The sequence below is a fragment of the Elephas maximus genome, chromosome 12, assembly GCF_024166365.1.
Source record: "Elephas maximus indicus isolate mEleMax1 chromosome 12, mEleMax1 primary haplotype, whole genome shotgun sequence".
Lineage (NCBI taxonomy): Eukaryota > Metazoa > Chordata > Mammalia > Proboscidea > Elephantidae > Elephas > Elephas maximus.
The window spans coordinates 62,395,043-62,418,586 of record NC_064830.1 but is presented as its reverse complement, the minus strand read 5'-3'; the positions used below and the strand labels follow the sequence as shown (position 1 = coordinate 62,418,586).

Genomic DNA, 23,544 nt, shown 5'->3' with positions numbered 1-23,544 from the left:
GTCCCTGTCTGGGCTGGGGAGCGTGTCCCCATACGAACCTGGAACACTGATTCATCCCCATGTGGGCTGGGGAGCACTAACTCGTCCCACTAACTTGTGGGCCTGAAACATTATTTCATCCCCATGTGCACTTTGGAGTACATCCCTTCTTGGGCCTGGGAGCACTAATCCATCCCAGTGTGGACCCAGGCATACTGGCCCATCTCTACGTGGGCCTCTGAGTAGGCTGGCCCCAGCCAGCCCAGCCATCTCAGGATCCAGACAGTAGCAGGCCCATGGCCAGCACTTGCAGAGGACCAGGCCCCAGTGACCCGTCCTATTCAGTCTGCTCAGCCACAGCCAAGGAAACCGAGCCTTGGGGAGGTTCAGGGACTTGCCGAGGCTGGGGAGCGGGGTGGGAGCAGGACTTGGTCCCTGTTCGCTCTGACACAACAGCGCACCTTAGCCATGACTCAGGGAAGGGCCGGCACGGGGCTTTCCCAGGCTGCGCACTTGGGATCTGGGAATGTTAGGGCCAGGAAAGAGCCTGGGCAGCTTGCTGGCCCAGCCCCTCCCCCTTCCATTTCACAACTGAGTCATGGAGGGCATAATGACCTGTCCATCCTCCAGGCGCAGCAAAGGCAGTATGTCTGGGGGCGGCCAGGGCTGTAGGGTCTTGGTGGACACCACAGAAGAGCCCTTCCCTGTGTGCCCATCATTGCTCCTGCTGGGGGAACCAGGCTGAGAGCCCCCCAGAGGCGAGACAGCGATCAGGGTAACTCCCCTTCCTTCCTGTCTCACACGACCCTGGGAGGGCTGGGAAGCTAGGGAGGCTCATTTTACAGATGAGTAACCTGAGGCCTAGCAGGGTTGTTCTGTGCTTGCTCTGCCAGGCCTGTGTGGCTGTGGGGATTCGTTCAGAGTGGAGCATTTCAGCACTCACTCCTGCCCTGGAGGAGTCGGTCCTGGGCCTCTGGCTCCAAGTGCACCCTATCTCTGTGCCCTGAATCTGTACCACATCTTGGCCCCAAGCCGTCCTGGGCCCAGACAGCTCCTCGCCACAGTGCCCACCACTCCCCGCCCCCCCCCCCCCCCCCCGCAGGCGAGCCAGGGAGAGTGGCTAGCCTAGAAAAGCACCCAGCACTGCAGTCAGGGCTCCTCACCCACCGATTCCTGCACTTGGGCTCTGCCCTGGCCCATTTGTGCTCCCCCCTCCCCCATTCAAACCAGCCTAGCCCAGTGTGGCCTCTGCAGGGGTTAATGCTGTGCAGACCCCAAGGTGCCACTAGCCAAGGCTGACCCTGTAATTTCAGCAGTTAAGAATAGCCCCACAGGACCAACAAGGCCTGAAATTTCTCAAATCACTCCCAGATGGTCAGCCAGGCCAGTGTTGTTCCCCCAGCCCAGCCAGCCTGGCCCCTGGGGGAGGAGCTGGGGCCCTCCCACCCTCCACTAAGCTAGTGGTACCAAGGGTGCGTGCCCACATCCAGGCTGGTCTGAGTGGTGCCACATCACCTGCCTCCACTCCCCAGGGTCCCTGAGGCCGGAGCCCCTCCCTAACCCCTGTAGTGTCAGGGACACTAGGGCATGTGGACTGCAGGAGAGAAGTGAATTGGGCGGGCACAGCCACTGGGGGGATGCCTCTGTGTCCTCTGCGCACCTCCCCCAGTTTCATTTCCTTTTTACATATTTTCCATTTTGGTTTAGGCAGAACAGTCTGTGCACGTGTAAGAGCTAGAGGGGGCCGGGGTCAGGATGTGCCTAGTTCTCTCCCCACCCTCTCTCATGGGAGACTCCGTGTCCACCACTCTCTTAAGGGCCCCCTTCTGCAGACCCCTTTCACTTCCCACAAGGAGACGGGCTGCAGTGAGGAGCGGGCTGGGTGCCAGGGCCCACCCAGGGCACAGGCTCCTGCTCTGGGAAGCAGGCCCTGGTGGCCAGTCCCCACTTTGTGCGCCAGGCCCAGTGCTGGACGCAGGGACCAGAGGGGTGGGCAGAGCTTATTCTCTGGGCCAAGTGTCACAGAAACGATGCCTGTGATGCTGGGCATTTATTCGGAGTGTGTGAGTCTAAGAGTGTGTGAAAGTAAGTGTGAGTTAGTGAAGTATGAGTGTGAGAATGAGTGTATTGTGTGTCAGGGTGTGAATGTGTTACTGTGTGAGAGGGTATAAGTGTATGTGAATGAGTGTTGGTGTTAGGGTGAATTGCGTGAGCGTGCAGAGGGTGTGAGTGTATGTGTTGTGAGTGATTGAGTGAAAATGAATGTGGGAGTCTGAGGTGGTGTGTGTCAGTGTAAATACATGGGAGTCGGGGGTGAGTGTGAGTGAGCATGAGAACAAGTGAATGTGAATGAGTGTGTTTTGGGAGTATGAGTGAGTGAATGTGTGTGAGTTCTGTGTGAGTTTGAGAGCGAGTGTGGGCTTAAAGGATGAGGAACACAGTGAGCTGTCCAACAGACAGCAGCTCCTCCGTTGCCCTCTCCTCTCCCCAGGACACAGGCAGGTGGAGAGTTTTGTCTGCATTTTACTGAAGACACAGCTGAGGCCCAGAGAAGGCAGGTCTTTGTTAGGTCACCTGGTCTCCAGCCCCTGGCAGGCTAGAAGCTGGGGTCGAGCCTCTGCTTAGCCCTGGGGTGTATACTTTTGGCCAGACCCCAGACCCAAGATGCTGCTTGTGTGCCAAGGTGCTCCTGGGGCCTGCTGCCCTCCCTGCCCCACCAGAAGGTCTGCAGATCCCGCTGCTTGTAGCTGCCCCGTGCCCCTCTCCCTGAGGCCCAAACTCTCCTGCCCAGGCCTGGCATCCCCACTTGGGTTGTGGTCCTGTCCTCACCTCTGTAGTAAGGTCCCATATTTTCTCCCCAAACTGTCACTTCTCTCTGTAAGGGGGGGCCGTCGGGTGAAATGAGCAAGTGTGCCACCCATGGGACCCAGAGCCCAAGGCCACTGTTGTCCCATGTTTGACCTGTCCGTGGCCCCTAGGTGTTGGGATCATCCTGGCTTGGCCCTCCATTCAGCCCCTGATCTGATGAGACACCCCAAATACCTTTTCTGGGAGGGCTGGTGTGGTGAGGGCTGGTGTGGTGTCTAGCCCTCTCTCTTGCGGTCCCGTCACCCCACCCACTCTGTGCCATTCCACGAGACCAGGTGTGGTCATGCAGTGAAAACATGTACTTCGCAGCCGCAGGCCCACAAAGGGCCCTTTGACAACCGCCGTGGGGGGGCAGCCCGCTGAGCTGCTCCCCTAATAGGACCCAGGCCTCCGGGAAATCCACCTGGACTGCCACTGCCGCCTCAGGAGGAAGGGGTCCCACCCAGGCCCTCTGTCACCACCTACTGCCCACCATGACCCACACCCGCCTCCTTGGCCAAGGGCCAGAGCCCTCAGAGCTGCTAATTGAATCCAGAGCTGGAGTGGCCCGGCAGGCTCTTGCTGACATCAATACCTGCACCCACAGAGCCTGTGCCCCATGCTGGGCCAGGCCATCACTCCCAGCCAGGCTGAGGCTGGGGCCAGGGTGTGACCCCTGGAAGGGCCTGGGGCCTCCAGGATGCTCACGCCAGCCTTTGCTGGGCCTCTTTGAGGCCCCAGGGCCCCCTTCTTGAGCCCTCCCCCGGTCTGAGATAATAAGAGAAGGCATTGTATGTCTGTCACTGTCCCCAAGCTCTGGCACCCCATCCCTGGCTTGGCTCTGCCCCCACCTCAGCCTGTGGCCTTCCTGGAAAACACTCCCACTTCTAGGGTTTCTGGAAAGCCTGGGCACATCTCAGTGTGGGGGGTGAAGGGTCAGCACAGGGCCACCAGGCTGGCACCATCTGCAATGAGACCTTTGATCCTGTCCCCGAGCTGCCTGGCCCCACCAGTCCCGGGCTCGGCCCCTCCCCTGAACCCGACCTCCACTCTGCAGCTGGGGATAGGAGGCAGGGAGCAGGATCTCCCAGCCTGAGCCCACTTGGAGGGGCAGTGGGACTGCATGGAGTAGCTGAGGCTGTGTATATTGCCTGGGGCCCTGCAGGAAGGTTCTAGAAGCCATCTGTTCCCAGGACCACCCAAGTGGGCCCTGGAAGAAGACAGCTTGAGGCACCTTCTCGAAGGAGGAAGGTGGTCATGAACCGCTCGTCAGATCTGCCTCTGAGGAGGGTACGAACTGCCCTGCGGGACCCCCTTAGCACCCCCATCTGCCAGAAGCTCCCCAACCTCACACACTCACACCCCCAGAGCAGGTCCAGCCCTGGCTCCTGCTATAGAGGACAGCTGGGTAAGGTATGGCTTCCCTAACCATCCTCTCCCCCAGTTGGAGGCTGCCCTGTTCCCATCCCCTGTACCTGCTTGGGCTGGGCCTCACTGGGATGCACAGAGCCAGGGCAGGAAGCCTGGAAGGGCGTCCTGCTGGATGTGCCTCTCAGCAGCAGCCTTCCCAAGCCCAGGGGTTGCTGTCCAGGACCTGGTGCCCACTGGTGAGATGGATCCCAGCCCCCTGCTTCCCTCTCCACCACCTTCCAGACCTGGGTGGGTCCCAGCCCTCCTGCCACCCAGCTCAGGCACCATGGGGCTATGCCCAAGAAACACTCTTGTTCCATTTTATTCTTTATTTATAAAAGGCCTTCATGTAGTCATTTGTCTTAGAAAAACCCAAGTCCTTGTCTCTGAGTTTGAAAAACACTTTCCCAGAGTAAATGGGAAAGGATCTCTTATAAATATATTTAAAAAAACAAAACAACAAAAGCAAAACATATTCCTAAAGTGTCTTTCTTTCCAGTTTCTTTTGTTCCTTCGCTCCTGGAGCCGAGGCTGGGCCCACGAGGGCCTGTCCCAACCCTGCTCTCCCTCTGCTCTCTCTGGGGGCCTCCTTCACTGGCCCCCAGAGTCTCCGGGGTTGGGGAGGCCTTGCGGCCCCGACCTGTGTTACCAGCACACAGGGAGGCCCAGCTCATGCCCAGCGTGGCCCCGGGGGATTGCACATGTAGAGGATGGGACAGGCCATCCTTGGGACAGGGTGCTCAGGCTCAGAGGGGACCGTAGAGGTCATCACGGTCTCATAGATGAGAAAACTGAGGTTTAGAATGGTGCCAGGGCTGGTCCTGTCTGTGGAACTGAGGACTTCTGGGTGGTCTGGCAGCAGGGAGGCGCTGGCAGGTCCCATCAATTCCAGGTTTAGACGTAGGGCTTAGGGGGAAGGGGCCCCTGGAGGCTGGGCCCCAGGTAGCCCATGAGTGGCACCTCACACTCGGGCCCGCCAGCTGGGGTCTCTCCACCACCTTCGGTCACCTTGGGGCTTGGCTCCAGGGGGGCCTTCACCCCCTCCAGCTCCAGGGGCCCAGCCCCCGGCCGCACTTGCCCCTTGCCCTGAGCCGCCACTGCCCGCCCCCGCCGCATGCAGTAGGCTATTCCCACTGCGGCCAGCACGGCCAGGAGCACGGCGGCCAGGGTGGGCGCGATGAGCAGAGGCAGGTTGCCCTCACGGGCCTGGGTGACAGGCGCGTGGTTGGAGCGGATGGCTGGGGGCGTGCGGGCCTCCCCACAGGCCTCCTCCTCCTCAGACCCCCGCCCGGCCCCCAGGGCCCTCACGCAGATGGAGTAGGTGGCATTGGGCTGCAGCTGGGTAACTGTGTACTCAGCAAGCCAGGCGGGCAGCCGCAGCGTGACTGGCCGCTTGTCCAGGCCTGAGAGGTTGCGGTAGGTGAGGCGGAGGCTCCTGAGCTGCACTGTGCTGTGTAGGTAGCGCTGGAGCCCCACCCGCAGGGAAGTGGGGCTCACAGGCTCCACGCCAAGGGGCAGGGGCTGTGGCGGTGGCATCGGGGTGGCCGGTGCAGGGCTAGGCTGTGTCCCCAGACTCACCCAGTTCTCGCAGTATAGGCCTGTGAAGCCCTCAGGGCATAGGCACTCCAGGTGGCTCCGTGCCCCCAGGTGGCAGGTACCGCCGTTGAAGCAGGTGGACGCGGGGCAGTCCTGGGGATGGGGGGCAGGCCGCATGGTGGGCAGGGGGGTGGGCACCTGGCTGGGTGCCTGGGTGACCAGCTCCGTGGGACTGAGCCAGGTGGGTGCTGCACTGGATGGGGATGGTGTTGGCTCCCCTATGGTGGGCCTGGTGGTGGGCGCTGTGGTGGTGGTGGTGGTGACCGGGCAGCCAAAGTCGGCGTAGTCGAGCTGCAGGAGGAGCTGGCCGGCATTCTTGGGTGGGAAGTGACAGCGCGTCTCCTCAGGGCTGGCCAGCATGACTCGGCTCTCACGCACCCACTGGCTGAACCAGCTCAGGGGGCACACGCAGTTGAAGGGGTTGCGGGCGGCAGCCAGGAGCCGCAGGCGGGGAAAGAGGCTGGGGAGGTCGGGGGGCAGGGCCTGGAGGCTCAGGTTGCTGAGGTCCAGCTCCTGCAGGGCTGCCAGGCCGGCCAGGTCCTCGGGCCGCAGCTGGGCGATGCGGGGGTTGCCAGCCAGCCGCAGGCGTGTCAGGCCCCGCAGGACACGGATGGCGGGTGGCACTTGCTCCAGCTGGTTATCAGACACATCCAGGTCGTGCAGGTTGCTCAAGGGGCCCAGGAGCCCCTCGTCCAGCTGCTGCAGCCCCAGGCCAGCCAACCGCAGCGCCTCCAGGTTGGCAGTGTCCAGGGCACCAGGCTCCAGCTCTGGCAGGCTGTTGTGGCTGAGGTCGAGCAACAGCAGGCGTGGCAGGTGCAGTGGAGGCAGCGCCCACAGTTCGTTGTCCTGCAGCTTGAGCTCCAGGAGGTGGTCCAGCGCATCAAAGGCCCCTGGTTCGATGTGGTGGATGCGATTCTTGCCCAGGTAGAGGCGCTCGAGGCACCGAAGGCCACGGAAGGTCTCATTGGTGATCTCGCGGAGCTGGTTGGCACTGAGGTCCAGATTGCTCAGGTTGGCAAGAGGCTGGAATACCCCACCAGGCAGGCTGGCAATCCGGTTCTGTGACAAGTCCAGCAGCTGCAGGTTGGGCAGGCTGGCAAAGCTGTCTGCATCAAGTGTGGTGATGCCATTCTCAAAGATGTACAGGCCGGCCGTGTCAGGTGGCAGGTTGCTGGGCACTGTGGGGCCTTTGCGGGCGGCACAGAAGACGGTCCGCGGCTGGCTGCACTGGCAGCCGGGTGGGCAGCTCCACACCCTGGGCCCCAGCACCAGGAGCAGCAGCAGGGGTAGCAGCAGCAAGGGTCGGGGGGTCCTGGGGTACATTTTCTGGTCCCTGGGAGCAGAGAGGAGACAGACAGGGAAGGCTGAGTCCAGGGCCCAGAGGGCAGCCAGGCCAGCCCCCATGAGACTGGAAAAGGCACCCATCCCCTGATCTACCCAGAAGGGGATCACCAGCCACATCACCACTCCCCCACCACCCCCAAATCCAGAATCAAATGGTGGTTAGGAGATGGGTCCCCAGTGCCCCAGCCCATTTCTTGTCCCTTCACTCCCTCTCACTATGTGACTTTAAGCAGTAACATAACCCTTTATGGCGTTAGCTACTGCTTCCTGCGGCCATCAGAGTGTCTGGTGGGGATGTGTGCAAAGGTTAGCACAGGTCCTGGCACCCACTAAGACCCAGTGACCACAGATAATGTCCTTCTTTCTCCTTAATTATCCTGGCTGGTCCCACCAAGAACACGTGACCCAAGAATACCAGTATCTGTGCCTCCCCAGCCCCAAAGAGCTCTGTCGAGGTGGCCAGGGAGGAGTGAGCATCCTGGGGGCCGGAGGAGGCCGCCCCTCCGTGCAGTGGCAGGCGGACAAGTGGGTAGGCAGGCAGTCTGAGTGCGTAAGCAGAGAAGCTGGCCGGCCTGCCGCCACTGCCCCCCTCTGCCAAGTGAGGAGACCGTAGCCCGAGACTTCACATGGAAACTATGGGATCTGTGTTTTTCCACTTGTGGAGTTAGACCTGTCGTGGACAGTGCTGCAGCCATCAGGATTTGGCTAGAACGTTCCTGGGGGAGGCTCAGAACCACGGGCGGGACCTTCCCTGTCATGGGTTGGAGTGGGAGCAGGAAACCCTTGTCTGCAGACCCCCCTTGTCTTTGAGGTGCTGGTGGTGGAACTAGAGGTCCCAGCCCCCCTGGGCTGACCCAGAGCTCAGGTCAGGGACGCTGACAGTCCCAGTGGTCAGGGCCAGGCCTGGAGAAGCCTCTGGACCTGTTCATCCCTTGAACGTTTTTGGGGTCCACTCCATGGTGGGCACTGAGGCATGGGAGCAGCAGCCCTCCCCTCACACAGTCCCTCCCACGTGCTCAGCTGCACCCAGTGTTTTCCAGTCGCCCCATGTAGCCCCCCAACAGCCAGTCCAGGGAGAAGCTGTTCTTATAGCCCAGGGTGGCTGGAGAGAGCATGGCTTCTGGAGGGGCCATAGGTGCAGCTCCCAGGCCAGGAAACCTGAGCCAGAGCCCTGGCCTAACCACTTCCAGGTGCACCCGGCCCTTCAGATGCAGCGGTATTTGCAGACCCAGCCCAGGCAGGCCTCCCCCACCCACAGGGGCCCCAGCCACAGAGAAGGGACTGGGCTGCAACAGGAGCCCCCTATCCCTCAGGCTCCTGGGGTGAATGGGGGATGGGACCATGCCCAGCTGTGGCCTCACCCTGTGGGCTCCCTGTGGGCGCCAGCCTGGCCAGGGAGGCTGCTGCCCAGCAGGCGGCATCTCCTCCCCCAAGCTCCTGTACTTACACAAGGACCTTTTGTGCTGAAGTACAGAATGTCCCCTCCCCCACACTGGCCGCCTGACAGCAGGTAACACTGCCCCCACCCAGCTAGGCTCTGTCCCACTGACTGGGGGAGGGGCATATTCAGCCCCTCCCCAGGCACACATGCTTCTGGAGTGGGAGGACAAAGAGCCAGGGGGTTACTCCACAGATAAGACAGTCCCTGGTGAGGCTACCACAGTCCTGGGCCAGTCCTAGGTCAAGAGAAGTGGCGTCATGACCCAGCTTAGGCCCATCCAGGCCCTGGCTAGCTGTAGCATCAGCCTCTGCTGGTGCTCAGAGGCCAGCTCAGCACAGACCCCAGGCCAGGGTCCCTGCTCCCAGCGTCCATCTCCACTGTACTCCCCAGCTCCCTGGGCCAGACACCTTGGCTGTGTTTGCTCCCACTGGTCCCAGAGGCCCACAGCTCATCTTTGGGGAGCCTCTGATGAAGCAAAGGAGCCCTGGTAGCACGACATTAAGCACTCAGCTGCTAACTAAAAGGTTAGCAGTTCGAACCCACCAGTAGCTCTGAGGAGAAAGACCTGGCAATCTGTTCCTGTAAAGATTACAGCTAAGAAAATTTTGTGGGGCAGTTCTACTCTGTCACACGGGGTCACTGTGAGTCAGAATCAACTCAACGGCAAGTAACAACTGATGAAGCAAGTGTCAGAATCCCGCGGCCTGGTGTGGCCTGGGCCTGCCTATCCCTGGGGGCTCCCCATGTCTGGTGACCTCAGCCCCTGTGGGCCACGCCCCTGGCCATCGCCACCCCAGCATGTGATCGCTCCCTCCCTCCCTGACTCAGAAGACAGCAGCGTGGCCTGGCCTCCAGATGTTGGCTGCGAGGACCCCTGCCCCACCCTACGGCCACATGGGGGGTGCGGCTGCCTCCTCGAGTCAGCCCTCCTGGCTGGGCCAGGCCGAGGTCAGGGAGGGAGCAGGCAGGCTTTGGGGTGGGAGGGGACCCTGCGTGTGGCCGGGGCTGGCCACCCCCGCGGCTTCAGCTCCCCCTTGGGCCTCATATAAGGTCATGGTTAAGAGCTCAGCTCAAGTCAGGCAGGCCTGCCTCAGAGGCAGCCACGCTAAGAGGCCTCGGGCAGTGGCTTCACTCTCGAGGCCTTAGTTTCTTCGACTCTAAGAGTGGACACCTATGGCTGCTGGGCAAGGACAAATAGACCACCCAGCTCTCTGCCAGCAGCTAGCCCTCGGGGGCAGGCCCTGGGGACGCTCCCCACTCTACCCAGAGGGGGCAGCTGTGGTCCCTTTCATCAGCAATATTAAAGGTGGAGGGAAGGATGGATGAAACGACACTGGGGACCTGTCACAGGGAGGTACCTGGCTGACAGATAACAAGCTAAGGATTGTGCCACCAGAGGCAGGGGGAGGGGGGGGATTAGGCTATAACCAAGAGTTACAGGGGCCCTAGGCAGCAGCTAACCTGGTCCCCCTCAGATGCAGGAGTGAGCCCCTTTGCCTGTACCCCCTCTCCACCTGTGCCCACCATGGGGAGGCTGGCAGGCAGTGCTGGGGCCTTGGAAAATGGAGAGCCCCCACAGGCAGCCCAGAGAGACCTGGGACTGACATGGGAGGACAGACAGGTGCCAGTAGGCGGGGGTTTGAGCTTGGGCCTTTGTAGTTCCCTGGGGTGGTTCCCTTTCTAACTCCTAGCCTCAGTTTCCCCACTATCCAATGGGCTTACACTGCCCCATCCTCTGTACTTCTGGAGATCTGAGCAGGAGTGCTGTCCTTTGTATTTCTGGTGGTTTTTAACAAGTTGTTCTTTTAGCAAGTTCTGGGAGAGAATACTGCTGGTCTCTGTGCATGCCTGTGGTGTGTGTGGGGTGGGGGAGAGGCTTGTCACAGCTGCCTGTGCTGACCTGGGATTACAGCGGCTCTGGCGCTGGCTCTGGTGGAGCAGGGCCTGGGCTTTGGTATCAGATCTGCTGACCCAAGGTGGGAGGGAGCAGCTTTCCCTCTGCAAAGGGTATGGAGACTGTTCTCCTAGGGGCAGCCCTGGGGAGTGACAGGGGGCAGTGGGGAAGAAGGGAGGACAACAGTGAGGGGCTAGGGTCCCCTCCTGCTGCTGGACTTGACCTCGGAGGCCCCCATGTGCCTACCAGCTCAGGGTGGTGGGAAGAGGAGGTGGCAGAGGCCTGGGCCCTGTGGCTGGCTGTGCCATTAACCTCGGGATAGTAGCTGGGATGGGGTTTGGGGGCTCAGCTCCCTGTGTTCCCACAGCTGCCTGGCCACGTGACCTTGGCGAGGACTTAACGTCGCCGAACCTCAGTTCCCAAAATGGGGAGGCTGATCCTGGCACCTGATCAGTTTATACCCAGGGCACCTTCTACCTGGTAACACTGGCCACAGGGGCTGCCATCCACCCAGTCACAAGGCCACCTGCCATGCCAGTTTCCGCACAGGCAGGAGGCCCGTGCCCCAGGGTCAAAGCCTCCATTATGGGAAGTGGGGATGTAGGGGATGAGCTGACCTTGGCCAGCCCCTCTTTCAGCATATGACCTCAGGGCCAGTGGGGGTGCAAGGGAGGGCCTGAATGAGTAAGAAAGACTGAGGACATTTGTCATCTCAGCTCTGAGGGGACCCAGAGTGCCCCCACCCACCATCCCAAGTACAGGACATACCCATGGGCATCCCCTCACACACGCCCTGGGGTGGGCTCAGAGGGTTGGGTGACTTCAGGGCTGGTGCATCACAGCCACATGCATACAGACTAGGACAGACAGACAGAGGCCAGTACAGCACTGCTCCTGGGCTTGCTGCAAGTGAGAGCAGGGACTACACTGCGGGTCTGACCCAATACTTTGGGCCCTCTAGCTCCAGGGCTGGCTCGCCCAGGCGCGGCCCCACCAGCCAGGCCAGGCCTGGCAGGAGCCCAGCCCTGGAGTCTGCCAACCCCCCCCCCAAGGCAGGCGGGACGACTGCCGGCAGCCAGGACAGCTGGCTCCGGTTTCGCTGACGTGTCCAAGGAGATTCAGGCCCTGGAGTGGGTCTGCCCATCTCCCCATCCCTGGGGCAAGGCCACCCTGGCCCCCCAGGGCAAGAGACTGGGGACTCTGTCCTAGGCTTTCACTAAAGAGGCGAGTGGACTAGGCTCAGGTTTGTCTGAGCTCGTTCCTTGCTCTCTCTCCCTTGGGCCCTGCACAAGAGGTCCCATAGCCCTGGCTAGTGATGACACTGGGGTCCTTCTGGTCTCAATCTCTCATCTTCCACCATCCACATCCCTGCCCCCAGGCCAGCTCTATTCCTTCTACAGATAACGCTCTCTCCCTGAGACCTTATCCAAGCTTACTTCCCACCCAGATCTTCCGTCTCCCACCTGTAACTCTAGAGGCTTGTCAACCCAGCTGCACATCACAATCACCCTTACTGCCCTGGGTCCCACTCCAGACCAATGCAATAAGAGTGTCTGGGGATGAGGCCCAGTTCCTGGGTGGCACAAACAGTTAAGCGCTTGACTACTAAACAAAAGGCTGAAGGTTCAAGTTACCCAGAGGCACCTTGGAAGAAAAGCCTGGCAATCTACTTCCAAAAAACCAGCCATTGAAAACCCCATGGAGCACAGTCCTACTTACATGGGATCGCTGTGAGTTGGGATAAACTCAACAACTGATTTGGTTTTTTTGTCAGAGATAAGGCCCAGACAGAGTTATGTCCTGAGAAGGCCTCCAGTGAACCTTCTGTCCAGCCAGGGCTTGGCACACAGTACCAAAGGGCTGCAGAGGGCATGATCCAACGCTAGATCCCAGACACAGGTGTTGGGTGGCTGGCAGCACCCCTTCCACCCACTCCTCTGTGGCAGGAGGCTGGCCAGCCCTAAGCCAGTGCTTCAGTAGCACTGAGGGTGACTTGGCAGTTGCCAGACCTGTTAGCCCAGGGCAGGGAGATTAGTGACTAAGGCCAATTTCAGGCTCATACTAGCCCTTGGGCGGCAGGACGTGTCATCTCAGTATAAGGAGAGGCACTGCCTGTTTGCAAGAGGACACCTGCTGCGGCCCAGCTAGAAATGGGCCAGTCCAGGTGATGTCGGCACGTGCTGGTATGATGCCATGGAGCTGGGTGTCAGCATCTTCCGCCCCCACTTTTTAGGGCCCTAACCCTGCAGTTAACCTTGAACTTGCCAGAGGAAGGACTTAGCCACCAAGGGAGGACACCAGCCCTAAGCCAGCTGTGGCCTAGAAGGGGTCAGAGAAGGAAATGGCCCCAGAGGGCATCTTGTCCTTCTTGGTCTGACAATGTCCAGAGTCCCTGCCAACCCCTTAGGGCTCCTGGGCACCCTGTGGCAGATGTGGCCCTTCCTGCAATCTGGGCAGTGGACTTGATTTGGGGGGAGGCAGAGCAGAGGGCTTGGTCACTGAGCCCCCAGTGCCACACCTCACTTTGGGCTCCCACTGCTGCCCCTCCAGGCTCCTGTCATGGCCTTCCCCATGGGAGCCAGCTTCCTCCTCTCCCTTAATTAAATCTCTCCGGCAGCCTCCTAGGAATGTCAGAGGCTTACTTCATTTCCAGGAGCCGTCTAGGGGGGGCTGCCCCAACCTTGGAGGAGAACTGGCCCCTTGCCTGCGCCGCCTCCCCGAACTGAGGTAGACTGAGGGAGCTGCCTCCAGCCTTACACCCAGAGAGGCAGGAATGAGAAAAAGCGGAGGAGGCCTGTGGGCCTGGACAGACAGCCGGTCAGCGCAGCTGGCTTTGGGGAAAGCAAGCCGGCTGTCTCTGGAACGTGGAAACCAATAGAAGGAAAGGAGGCTGTGGCCCTGGCCCCTCCCCGTGCACACGGACTTCCCGAGCACCCCCGCCCCCAAACACAGGCCTGTTCCAGTCACCCTCGCTCAGACACACCCACACCAAACACACACACACACACCCACACCAAACACACACACACACACACACACACCCTCCCCCCTGCTCCAAGAACTCACGCAAATTCCAGAGCAGTGAAGGGAGCTGGTTTTCTTGGCAGCACTGAGCCTCGGGCTCCCCAGCCCAGGGAGGGGACTCAAAGGAGAGCTGGGGGGCTCCAGGAGGGGTCGCCAACCTAGTTAGGTGGCCTCACCTCTCCTCCTTTGTGCTCAGGGCCTGCCATTGGTCAAGGATGGAGGATGCCTCTGTGAGCAGAGGCTCAACAGGTCTCTGGTCACCAAGGGGGGCACACTGGTGGCCCTGCGGGTGGGTGCTGCCCCCTCAGGCAGCTGGGGCCCACTTGCCTGTGCTCAGTGACTGGCTAGGGGTGGGGTGGCGTCCACTTCTAAGCCCCCAGAAGGACTTAACTCTTTATCTGGGACTTGTCCCAATTCCCCTGGTGCTGTAGGTAGGGTGTCAATGAAGGCAGCCAGAACCTGGGGACTGGTCTCCTGCCCAGGGCATCTCCCTGGGGAGACTGAGGTTCTGGGCAATGTCTGAGGGACTCCAGGTACTGAGTGCCCTTTCCCCGTGTCCAGAGTCTAGAGAGAGCAGTGCCTCGGGCAAAGGTCCTGGGACACTGGCCCCCCACCTGTCCCCGTCGGCCTGTCCACCCTGACCCTCTGGAGCCGCAGATCCCAGGCCAGGGGAAGTGGGGACAGGCCCCCAGCTGGGCACGTGCACGCTCATCCTCCTTCCCTGGGCCCTGGAGAGGCAGATACTGGTCTGGAGGGAATCCAGCTGGGCTGCTTATTACCAGAGCCCTCTTCCTGCCAGTGACACTCTGTTTACAGAAGCTCCAGGGGCGAGTCCCCCAGAGAGAAGACAGTGAACCGAGGGACTATGCTCCCATCCCCCTGCCGCCCACCCCAGCTCCCTGGGGCCTTGCCAACAGCCAGCTCACACTGGACCACAGCCGCTTGCTCCTCTGGCTCTAATGGGCCTGCTCAGAGCGCACCAGCCCAGCACTCCCACACCCCAAGTCATCCCAAACCCAGACAGCCCTAGTGGGAAGGGACTGCTGAGATTTAGTCAGTTCCCCTACCCCGGAGATTCTAGGCCTTGAGAGAGGCCTCTGCATCCAGGCCACAGTGCAAAGGTAAGCAGGGATCTACCTAGACCCTCAGGGTCTCCCTTTTCCCTACCCTGCAGGGCCCCAGCAGGAGAAGCAGCCAGCCACCCTAGTTTGGTAGTGTGGTAATCATTAATGAGCAGGGGTGAGGCAGAATGTTTGGCACAAATCAGCTGGCTTGCCACTGATGGTGGGGACCTCAGCAGGCCTCAGGGCAGCCAGCCCAGGGACACAAGGAACTAGGCTGGCTCTGGTCCATTGGTTTTGTAGCCCCCAGCAAAGCCCCTTCCTTCCCTGACAGAGGCACTCTAATACCTGGAGCACTCAGGGCCCAGCCAGCCAAGGTCTGTCCCCAGCCTGGGGGTGGGCATCAGATACCTGCCAGCCACTCCCCCCACCTCAGGTCTGCACCTAACAGGGCTGCTGCAGCCCCCAGCGTGACCTCCCTGTGGCCCCCACTCTGGCTGAGTGAGGACCTTCAGGCCCCCGCGGACTGTGTACTGGGGGCATGGAGGCCCCAAGCCCAGAACCAGCCTGCCTGACCGCAGGAGGGAAAAGGAACCCAAGACTCTGGCTTGGCCACCCCTCAGGGGTTTGATTCATAAAACTGGTCATGCCGGAGGGCCCAGCCGTGGGCGGAGGAAGCGCGAGAGGGGGTGTTTATTTTGTCTGCTCGCAGCCGCGCCGGCCGGTGAGCTGTGTCCACTCTCCCGCGCGCGCGCTTGCGCCCCAGCCGCAACAGGCAGTGCAGGGCCGGGCTGTCGGCGCCCAGGGCTGGGGAGGGGGTCCTGGGGGTGCGCCCGTCCGGCCCAGGTGGTCGTGCGTTCGGGGGTTGTGTGGTCCACCCGTGTGTGCAGGGGTACGCACGGGTGCACGGGGTGCCCCCGGCACGCAGCCCCGACCCCCCAAACACTCACCGTGGGGTGGTGGCGGAGGGAGCCGGGCGGTGCGGACAGGGCCGGATCTGTTGTGGATCCCGGGTTCCCGAGGCAGCCCAGTCCGCGTCTCCCCGCCCCGGGCTCGGGCTCGAAGTCGGTTTGGGGAGGCGGGCTGCGCCTTAAGAGCCGGGGGCGGGGCCGCTCCTGGGGATGGGGCGGGGCCAACGAGGCCTGCTTTCCCCGGCGCAGTAGCGGTCATTTGTCCGCGACCGGCCAGGTCCTCGCCCCGGCCACCTTCGGATCAGGTGGGCTGGCAGACAGGGAGGGACGTGGCTGGCCTCGGGATTTAAACGCTCACCAGGGAATCAGGAGTCCCTGGTACCCAGCCTGGCTTGCCAGTGGTTTGTTGCGTGACCTTGGGCAAATCCCTGTTTTTTGCAAGAAGATATTGAGCAAGATAGAGTCATAACCACAGCTGCAGTAAGGAACCCACACAAACTCCAGAAGGGACCCCAGGCACTGTGAAGCGCTACAGAGGATGGGGGCCCATGACCAGCCGCCATACCTGAGAACATGCCTGGGCTGCTAGAGCCGAGGATTTCTCCAAAGGAACTGGAAATCTGGATTTTTAACGGAAATCTTTCAATGTGTTATTGTTGGTAACTAATTCCAATTAAGGAAAAACAAAAAACCTATGTAGGCCACACAAAGCCCCACTGAGAGCCCTCTAGTGCAGAATATAAGGCCTTGAGCCTCCTGTCCCTGTGTTTCCCATAAAGGGACTGAGACTCAGAAAGGGGAAGTGACCCACCGCCTGCCCAAGTTACTGGCAGCTTCAAGTCCAGCACATGCCAGTGGGGCTGGGGCGAGAGGTAGGGGGTTTGGGGCCTTACCCTCAATGGGTGGGGCCTGGGCTGCAGCTGATAGTGGCCCTTGGCTGGGCAGGAGGAGCAAATGCTGGGGCTGGACCAGTCTAGAAAAATCTCCTGCTTTGGAGGGTTCCAGGAAAATGTCCTGCCCTCTTCCCTCTTCATGCTTGTGTCCAGAGTCATGCCTCTGAGGGCCAACCCCAGCTCCTGACTTGCAGCCCAGGCAGGACCATCTCTAATCTGGGGGGACCTGGAGGCTGGACCACACCAGCTGGGATTAGGTCGTCTCTGGAGGATTCTCTTGCGGAAGGCAGATTGGCCTCTGTGTCCAGTTGTTGTCAGGGGCTGGTCAGGGTGCCAGCCACTCTTCAGATGGACAGTCACCTTCTAGACTTTCCCTCTTAGCTCCTTAGCTTGGTCAGGGTCCTCCCCCCTTTCAGGGCCCCTTCCAGGACAGGTGGGGGTCCACAGCCCACAGGCCTGCAATCCATCTATGTCTCAGTACCAGTGGATGTAGGGCAAGGCTGGCAAGCCAGCTGCTCCTGAGGTGTTTCATTTGGCCTACGTGGGAGTTTTAAATTTTTTTGAAGCAGTTGCCGACATTTAAAAATTAGGCGGTTTCACTTTAAAATGTGGGTTCCCAGATTGTTTTGAACAGGAACACTTGGCTGGGGCTGAGTTGCTGTTGGCTTTTGGTCACATCATCTCTATGCCTCTGTTCTTGGGCCATGTGTCCCCTGAGACTTTCGAAAGGGTGCACAGATATGGGGGCCTCTGAGGACCACCAGACCAAATTTCCCCAAGGAACAGGCATTCCTGACTGGGCCTTGGCAGCCTCCCACCTCCATGGCCAGTTGTCGCTAATAAAGAGGCCTTCTCTGGAGCCCAGCTCGCACCCCATGCCCTCATCCTGCGTCCTGAATTTTCTCACACCATGCTCCCACCCACTGAGAGGTTCAAGGGCAGCCTCCCAAGAGACCCCCTGCCCAGTTTCTCCAGCCTTTGCTGTGTGGTTTCCAGATACTGCCCACCTTAGAACCTGGTTACTTGGAACCTCCTTGAGGGAGGGAGTGTGGGGCAGGGCTTGCCTGGGTGGCAGGGACAGACCCAAGGGACCTGGACCGCCTTGGACCAGTGGCAATGCTGGGATGTCTAGGTTGGTGGGCCTGAGGGAGAGGCATGGGCTGGAGGTGGGGCCAGGGAGGATTCTTGAAGCGGCTTTTCATAGCAAGCACACTGTTTGCAGAAGCATTGGGAGAGCTGGTGGGAATTATCAGGGCTAACTCCCTCCACTCGGATTCCTTGGGTGGTACAAAGGGTTAAGTCATCAGCTACTAGATGAAAGATTGGTGGTTCAAACCCACCCAGAGGCACTTCAGAAAAAAGGCCTGGCAATCTGCTTCCAAAAGTTCACAGCCTTGAAAACCCTATGGAGTAGTTCTATTCTGCACACATGCAGTTGCCATTAAGTTGGAAATGACACCAATTAACAACAATAAAGCCCCTATCCCCCACATGATCCTCTTGGTACCACCAATGTCTTGCATCTTCTAGGATGTGGCCCAAGGGGTGGGGGCATATCTGAGCTTTGGACCTTCTGTGATTTTGGTCTGGGGCTAGACCCCTGGATCAGAGCCCTCCTTGGTGGCAGGCCCAGATGCTACCCTCTCCCTGTGCCGTGGTAGCAGGTGTGCTGCCTGTGTGGTACACAGCACCTCCCACCCTACATTCTGAATCCAGGCCCAACTGGCTCTCTTTATGAGGCCTAGGGGTCAGGCCCGTGGCAGCTGCTGGCCAGCCCTTGGGGCTGGGTGCTGTGACCTGATTTACTGGCCTGTGCCATGGTGAGCAGGATGCTCCTGCCTGGCAGAGCTGCCCAGATAACTCTGACCAGGGCCAGGAAGACTGGCCTGACCTGTTGGAGGAGCCGGCACTATCCTCCGTGACTTCCTGCCCCCACGCACCCAACACCTGAGTCAGTGGACTGGCACCCAGGGCCTGAGTCAATGGGCTGGTGGGGGCAGGGGAGCCCAGGTCACTCCCTTCCAGATGCTGGTTTAGAGCACAGATGAGCCCTTGGTGTCAAGATGGGACACAGAGGCCTGCTCCCAGGTCTCACCAAGGTCAGGAGGGGTGACAGGAGCCCCCTCAGCCCACTTACTTCTCAACCTCTGCCCTAAGCCTCATGTTGGCTCTTGCTCCCACTCCTCCCACCCCCTGCCCAACCATTTCCACATAGTAGCCAGATTGGTCTCTGCTCAGTGCCAATCCAGTCCTATCCTTTTCCACTTAAAAATCCATCATCAGCTTTTTGTTCATACTGTGGACGCAGAACCCCTCTCCCAATGCACCAGGCCCTGTGTGGCCTGGCCCCTGCCCATCCCATCCTGAGCCTCAGCCCCCCACCCTCACTGTCCAGGTCGGCCAGCCATGTTGTCTTCTCCCTTTCCTCCAAGGAGCCGTGCACCCACCTGCCACAAGGCCTTTGCACATGCCACTCGCTCTGTCTGGGACTTTCTTCCCTTGATGTGGTTGAGTCCTACTTAACCTTTGGATCATAGGGAGGCCCCCCTTCTCCGCCATGACCCAGCCACGGTCAGGGCCCCTTTCTGTATGCCCTGCAGACCATTCTTTTCCTTCATGTGGTGGGCATGTTTATCTGTGGATTTGTGCGGTCCTTGTCTGCCCATTATACTAGCTGTGAGCTGCTGGAGGACAGGGGTGGCTGTCTTTCACTCATCTCTGGTCACACCTGCTGGCCAAGTGAAGGGCCTGGCCCAGACCAGCTTGTCAAGGGAATGAATGATCACACATGAATGAATGAATGAGTGAAAGCCCCATTGAGGCTGCTGAAGGGCAGCAGCCAGCCTTGGTGTGGGGTCACCCCAGGTCATACACCTACTTTGTCCCCTGCCCCCACAGTGGGCAGTGGGTAGACCAGGTCAGGGAGGGCAGTGTCAGCCCAGCTTATCCTGCAGGCCTGAGGTAATTACAGGCCTGTGTAACTCACAGGTGGCTTGCCCAGGGCACTCCAGGAAGTTGTGTAGACATGGGGTCCCCACCCAGCTCCTGGTGGGGTTGGGGGCAGTGGGCAGGCTGTGGGCAGGTGGCCCGGGAGGGGGTTTGGGGGGAGGGGTTGGCCCTTTGTTGCCTGGGTGGAGAGAGACAGCTGCCACAGCTGGGTGACCTCTGACCGCTGGAACCATAGCAGGGACAGGGTTCTTTCTGAGAAAGTATGTCAGGGTAGAGGGGTGGGGAGTGGGTCCAGGCCTGTGGGTTTCAGGGATGTGAAACCAAGACCAGGAGCAAAAAACAATCACGAAAAGGCACCTGTGGGAGGGCTCTCATGGACCAGGGGGCCGTGCTCATGGGCCAGGGTCTGCCAAGGGATCACGCCAGGCAGTTGGCCCGGGCTGAGACTAGCAGGGGCTCTGGGAGCTTCAGCCTGTCCCATCCCCTCACATCCCCAGCAGCCACCCACTCTCGCCAAGACCCCCATCTGGGGACAGAGAAGGGGCAGGAGAATCCTGTCCCCTGCAGACTGGGCCAGGTGGGGAAGCACCACAACTGAAGAAGCCCTCCCTCCTGGGGCACTGGACTCAGGTGGGCTCAGGTTCAAAGTTGGGGAGTGGGGGGACCTGAGCCCCTAACATGTCAGCAAGTCCTGAGGGGCTGGCTGAGCAGATGTTCCAGACCTCAGTGGGTGAATGCGTGGTCCCAGGTCCCCCCAACGACAGGCAGCCCTCGGCGGCGGAGGGGGACATCCCAGGTTCTAGCATGCACCTCCCCTGTCTGGGTAGGCTGAGGTGACCCCAGGGACAGAATGTATGTGGGATCTTCCTGGAGGAGAGGAGCCTCAGGGGGACTGAAGACCCTGTGCCCAGGGCCCAGCACAGTCAGGAGGCCCAGAAGGGGGCTGGGAAAGAAGGGCTGGGAGGGGGATGTATTTGGCATGTTGGGGCTCAGGGGAGGAGGTGAGGGCCCTGAGGGACCAGGCTGGGTGCTGCTCTGGGAGCTACATGGCTTCTGCTCACCATGGCACCTGCCTTGAGCCCGGATCTGGGGTTGTAGGCTCTAGGGCCTCCCGAGACCCCTGCCTCACAGGCACCTTCAACATCCATCTGCTGACCAGCCTGTCTCTCCCAGGTCCCTGATGCCCCTGCTGGACCCAGACTCTGGGCTCCTCATCCTGGCAGGAAAGGTGAGTGAAAAGCTGGAGCCCCCACCCTACCCCAGGGCCCGGAGTCCAGCCCCAGCCTTCCAGCCAGCCAGACAGCCGGGAATTGGGGAGTAGAGAGGCTGACCACCTCAGAGAAGAGGGGTGGAGAGGTGCCTACCTCCTGCAGGCAGGGGGTTGAGTGTCTGCATCATTTTCATCCCCGTGGTTGGGTTGACCAGAAATCCCTTAGCTTCATGAAGACAAGGCAGAGAATAGAGCTGGGCATAGTACACAGTGAGTACTTAATAAATGCTAAACGTATAGTTCTGGGACAGCGAGGTCAAATCTATAAAGGACTCACCTATGACGGCGCATAGTGAGGGCTCAGTAAAGTCTGCCGTTTCTGGGCTTGGGTCCTTGAGGGCAGCGTGCAGAGCTCGTGCTAGACCTGGGCGCATTCCAGGCCACTGGGTGTGGTCCATGGGTAGAACTCAGGACAAGCTTGTTCCAGGGTGAGAGTCAGCTGTTCTGCTACGAAGTGACCACACTGCAGCCGGCACTGAGCCCAGGTAAGCCCCTGCCCTCTTCCTGCCCCCTCCCTCTCTCTTCTCTCCTGCCGCCAACTGCCCTCCTGTGGTGCCCCTCCCCCCGCCCCAGTAAACCAGTGCATCCTGGAGAACACCCTGCGAGGAGCAGCGCTTGTGCCCCGGCGGGCACTGGCCGTCCTCAGCTGCGAGGTGCTCCGTGTCCTGCAGCTGAGCGACACGGCCATCGTACCCATCAGCTACCATGTACCCCGCAAGGTGAGGGGGGCCTGAGCGGGGGTTGGGAGGCCTGGGGGGCCTGGGGCCTCATTGACCACTTGCCTGTCTTCTGTCGACCAGACTGTGGAGTTCCATGAGGACCTGTTCCCAGACACCACAGGCTGTGTGCCTGCCTCTGAGCCCCAGGCCTGGTGGGCTGGGAGCAACCAGCAGGTAGGACCCAGCCTGCTCACCACTCCCACAGGCAGCTGCCTCCAAAGGCTTCCTAACAGACAGGGTGTCCCATGCCCCCCAGTGCCCTGGCCCCTAAGCTGACCATGACACCTGATGGCCATCCTCTTCCCACAGGTGCAGAGGGTCAGCCTCAACCCAGCCCACCGACCCCACACCAGCTTTATGTCTACCCTGTTGCCCCCCACGGAGCAGCCCCCTGTACCCGCCCAGCCCACGGAGACCCTGATAGAAGACACAGACCCCAGTGTAAGTGCCGGGCCAACCCTGCCATGTCACTCCCCCAGGAGCATGGGGACCCTGGTCTGGATGTTAGAGGGGTCCTCCCCACCACTGACACCCCTGAGGGTGCCCAGGCCAACGCCCACCCAATGGCCTTTAACTTTGTGGTTGTCACATCCGATACACAGAGAATACACGTCATTAAGGAAAGGACTTAAACTAGTGTTATTTAATTGAGCAAACATTTACAAAGCAGGAGTTTTTGAATAAAAATCTGGATTTCTGGCTTCTCTTGAAATTTGGAAGATCTTGGCTGGCCTCCCACAGAGCTGGAGCCAGCAGCTGCCCCTTGCAGCCCCCCAGTCTTAGCTCAGCCCACTGCCTGTGTTTTCGCACTGCTGCCTCCTATCAGCATCTAGGTTGTGCCCCCAGCTCCCTTCCTTCCCCTGTTCCATGCCCTACAGCGGGTCATGCCTGGCCGAGGGGCCCACAGTCTGGGCAAGGCCCAGAGTGGCTACCCCAGATGCCTAGATGCCTCGCTGACCCTGTGCTGCTTCCCAGGATGGCTTCACCTCACCACCCAGCTCACTGACCTCACCCTCCACACCCTCCAGCCTGGGGCCCTCAAGCTCCAGCACCAGCGGCATCGGCACCAGCTTCAGCCAGAGGTCACTGCAGAGCCTGCTGGGTAAGTGCACTGGACAGATGCTTCCATGAGACCCTCCTCTACCCACACCCAAACAGTCCTCCCCTTTCTCTGTACCCAGACCCACCCCCACCTCCCCCACCTTTAACTCCCCCACCTCTGCCTCCCCTACCCCCACTTCCCCATCCTGTCCTCCCCACTTCCCCCACCCCTGCCTCCCTTGCTCCCCCGCCTCCCCCATCTCCGCCTCTCACACCCCTACCTCCTCCACCCCTGCCTCCTCCACCTCCAGCTCCCCCAACCTGCCTCCCCCACCCTCTTCTCTACCACCCCCTCCTCCCCAACCCCATGTCCCCCTCCCCTGCCTTTTCCACCCCTGCCTCCCCCACCTCCGCCTCCCCTACCCTCACCTCCCCTAGCCGTCTCCCCCACCTCTGCCTACCCTACCCCTAGCTCCCCTACCCTTGGCTCCTCCACCTTCGCCTTCCCCACTCCCACCCCCACCTCCCCTGCCCCTGCATCCACCCCCACCTCTTGCACCCTTGCCTCCCACACCCCCCTCTCCCACCCCTGCCTTCCCCAACCCTGCCTGACAAGTAGAGTGAGGAATCGTTCCTGAAGAGGATAAAGTGAGGATGGTAGGTCTTACCTACAAAGCAAGATGGTCTAACCCAGTGGTTTCTAAGCTGTGTCCCGTGGAACTCTGAGGTTCCACCAAGATACCATGGGGCCACAGAGGGGCAAGGGTCTACCCCAGTGGGTCCTACTCCTGTGTGCACTGTGTTCAGATGGTCAGCAGAGGGCAGGCCAGGTATACACCGGGGCATCTCCACACAGTGAGAGCAGCAGGACTCAGCCTGGGCTCTTCCTACAGGAGCAGGCAGGCAGGTGGGCACGGGCATCCTCATGCATGGCCATGTCCCTGCCGCCCACCAGGTCCTAGCTCCAAGTTCCGCCACGCCTATGGCACCGTCTTGCACCGAGACAGCCACATCACCAACCTCAAGGGGCTCAACCTCACCACACCTGGCGAGAGTGACGGCTTTTGTGCCAACCGGCTGCGTGTGGCGGTGCCCCTGCTCAGCAGTAGTGGGCAGGTGGCTGTGCTCGAGGTGAGGGCCTGCAGGTGGCAGCCAAGTCACCCAG

The 23,544-nt window shown here is 60.5% G+C and overlaps 2 protein-coding genes across 7 annotated transcripts in view; one reads left to right on the top strand and one right to left on the bottom strand.

Annotated features, from left to right (window-relative positions):
- CORO7 (coronin 7) overlaps nt 1-23,544 on the top strand; it is an 86,443-nt gene that overhangs the window by 56,689 nt on the left and 6,210 nt on the right. For all 6 annotated transcript variants that reach the window (XM_049902983.1, XM_049902980.1, XM_049902982.1 and 3 more), the window contains 7 exons: nt 20,523-20,577; nt 21,047-21,104; nt 21,193-21,338; nt 21,420-21,512; nt 21,648-21,779; nt 22,314-22,440; nt 23,335-23,510. In XM_049902983.1, coding sequence (XP_049758940.1) covers nt 20,523-20,577; nt 21,047-21,104; nt 21,193-21,338; nt 21,420-21,512; nt 21,648-21,779; nt 22,314-22,440; nt 23,335-23,510 — 787 coding nt within the window. The remainder of the gene's footprint in view (nt 1-20,522; nt 20,578-21,046; nt 21,105-21,192; nt 21,339-21,419; nt 21,513-21,647; nt 21,780-22,313; nt 22,441-23,334; nt 23,511-23,544) is intronic.
- VASN (vasorin) lies at nt 4,555-15,649 on the bottom strand. The gene is made up of 2 exons (XM_049902993.1): nt 15,547-15,649; nt 4,555-7,165 (listed from the first exon to the last, which is right to left on the bottom strand). The coding sequence occupies exon 2, from the start codon at nt 7,153-7,155 to the stop codon at nt 5,131-5,133; it is 2,025 nt and encodes a 674-aa protein (XP_049758950.1). The 5' UTR covers nt 7,156-7,165; nt 15,547-15,649; the 3' UTR covers nt 4,555-5,130.

Bases quoted from the DNA above. Each gene is read 5' to 3' on its own strand.
- VASN (XM_049902993.1), bottom strand. From the start codon at position 7,155: ATGTACCCCAGGACCCCCCGACCCTTGCTGCTGCTACCCCTGCTGCTG.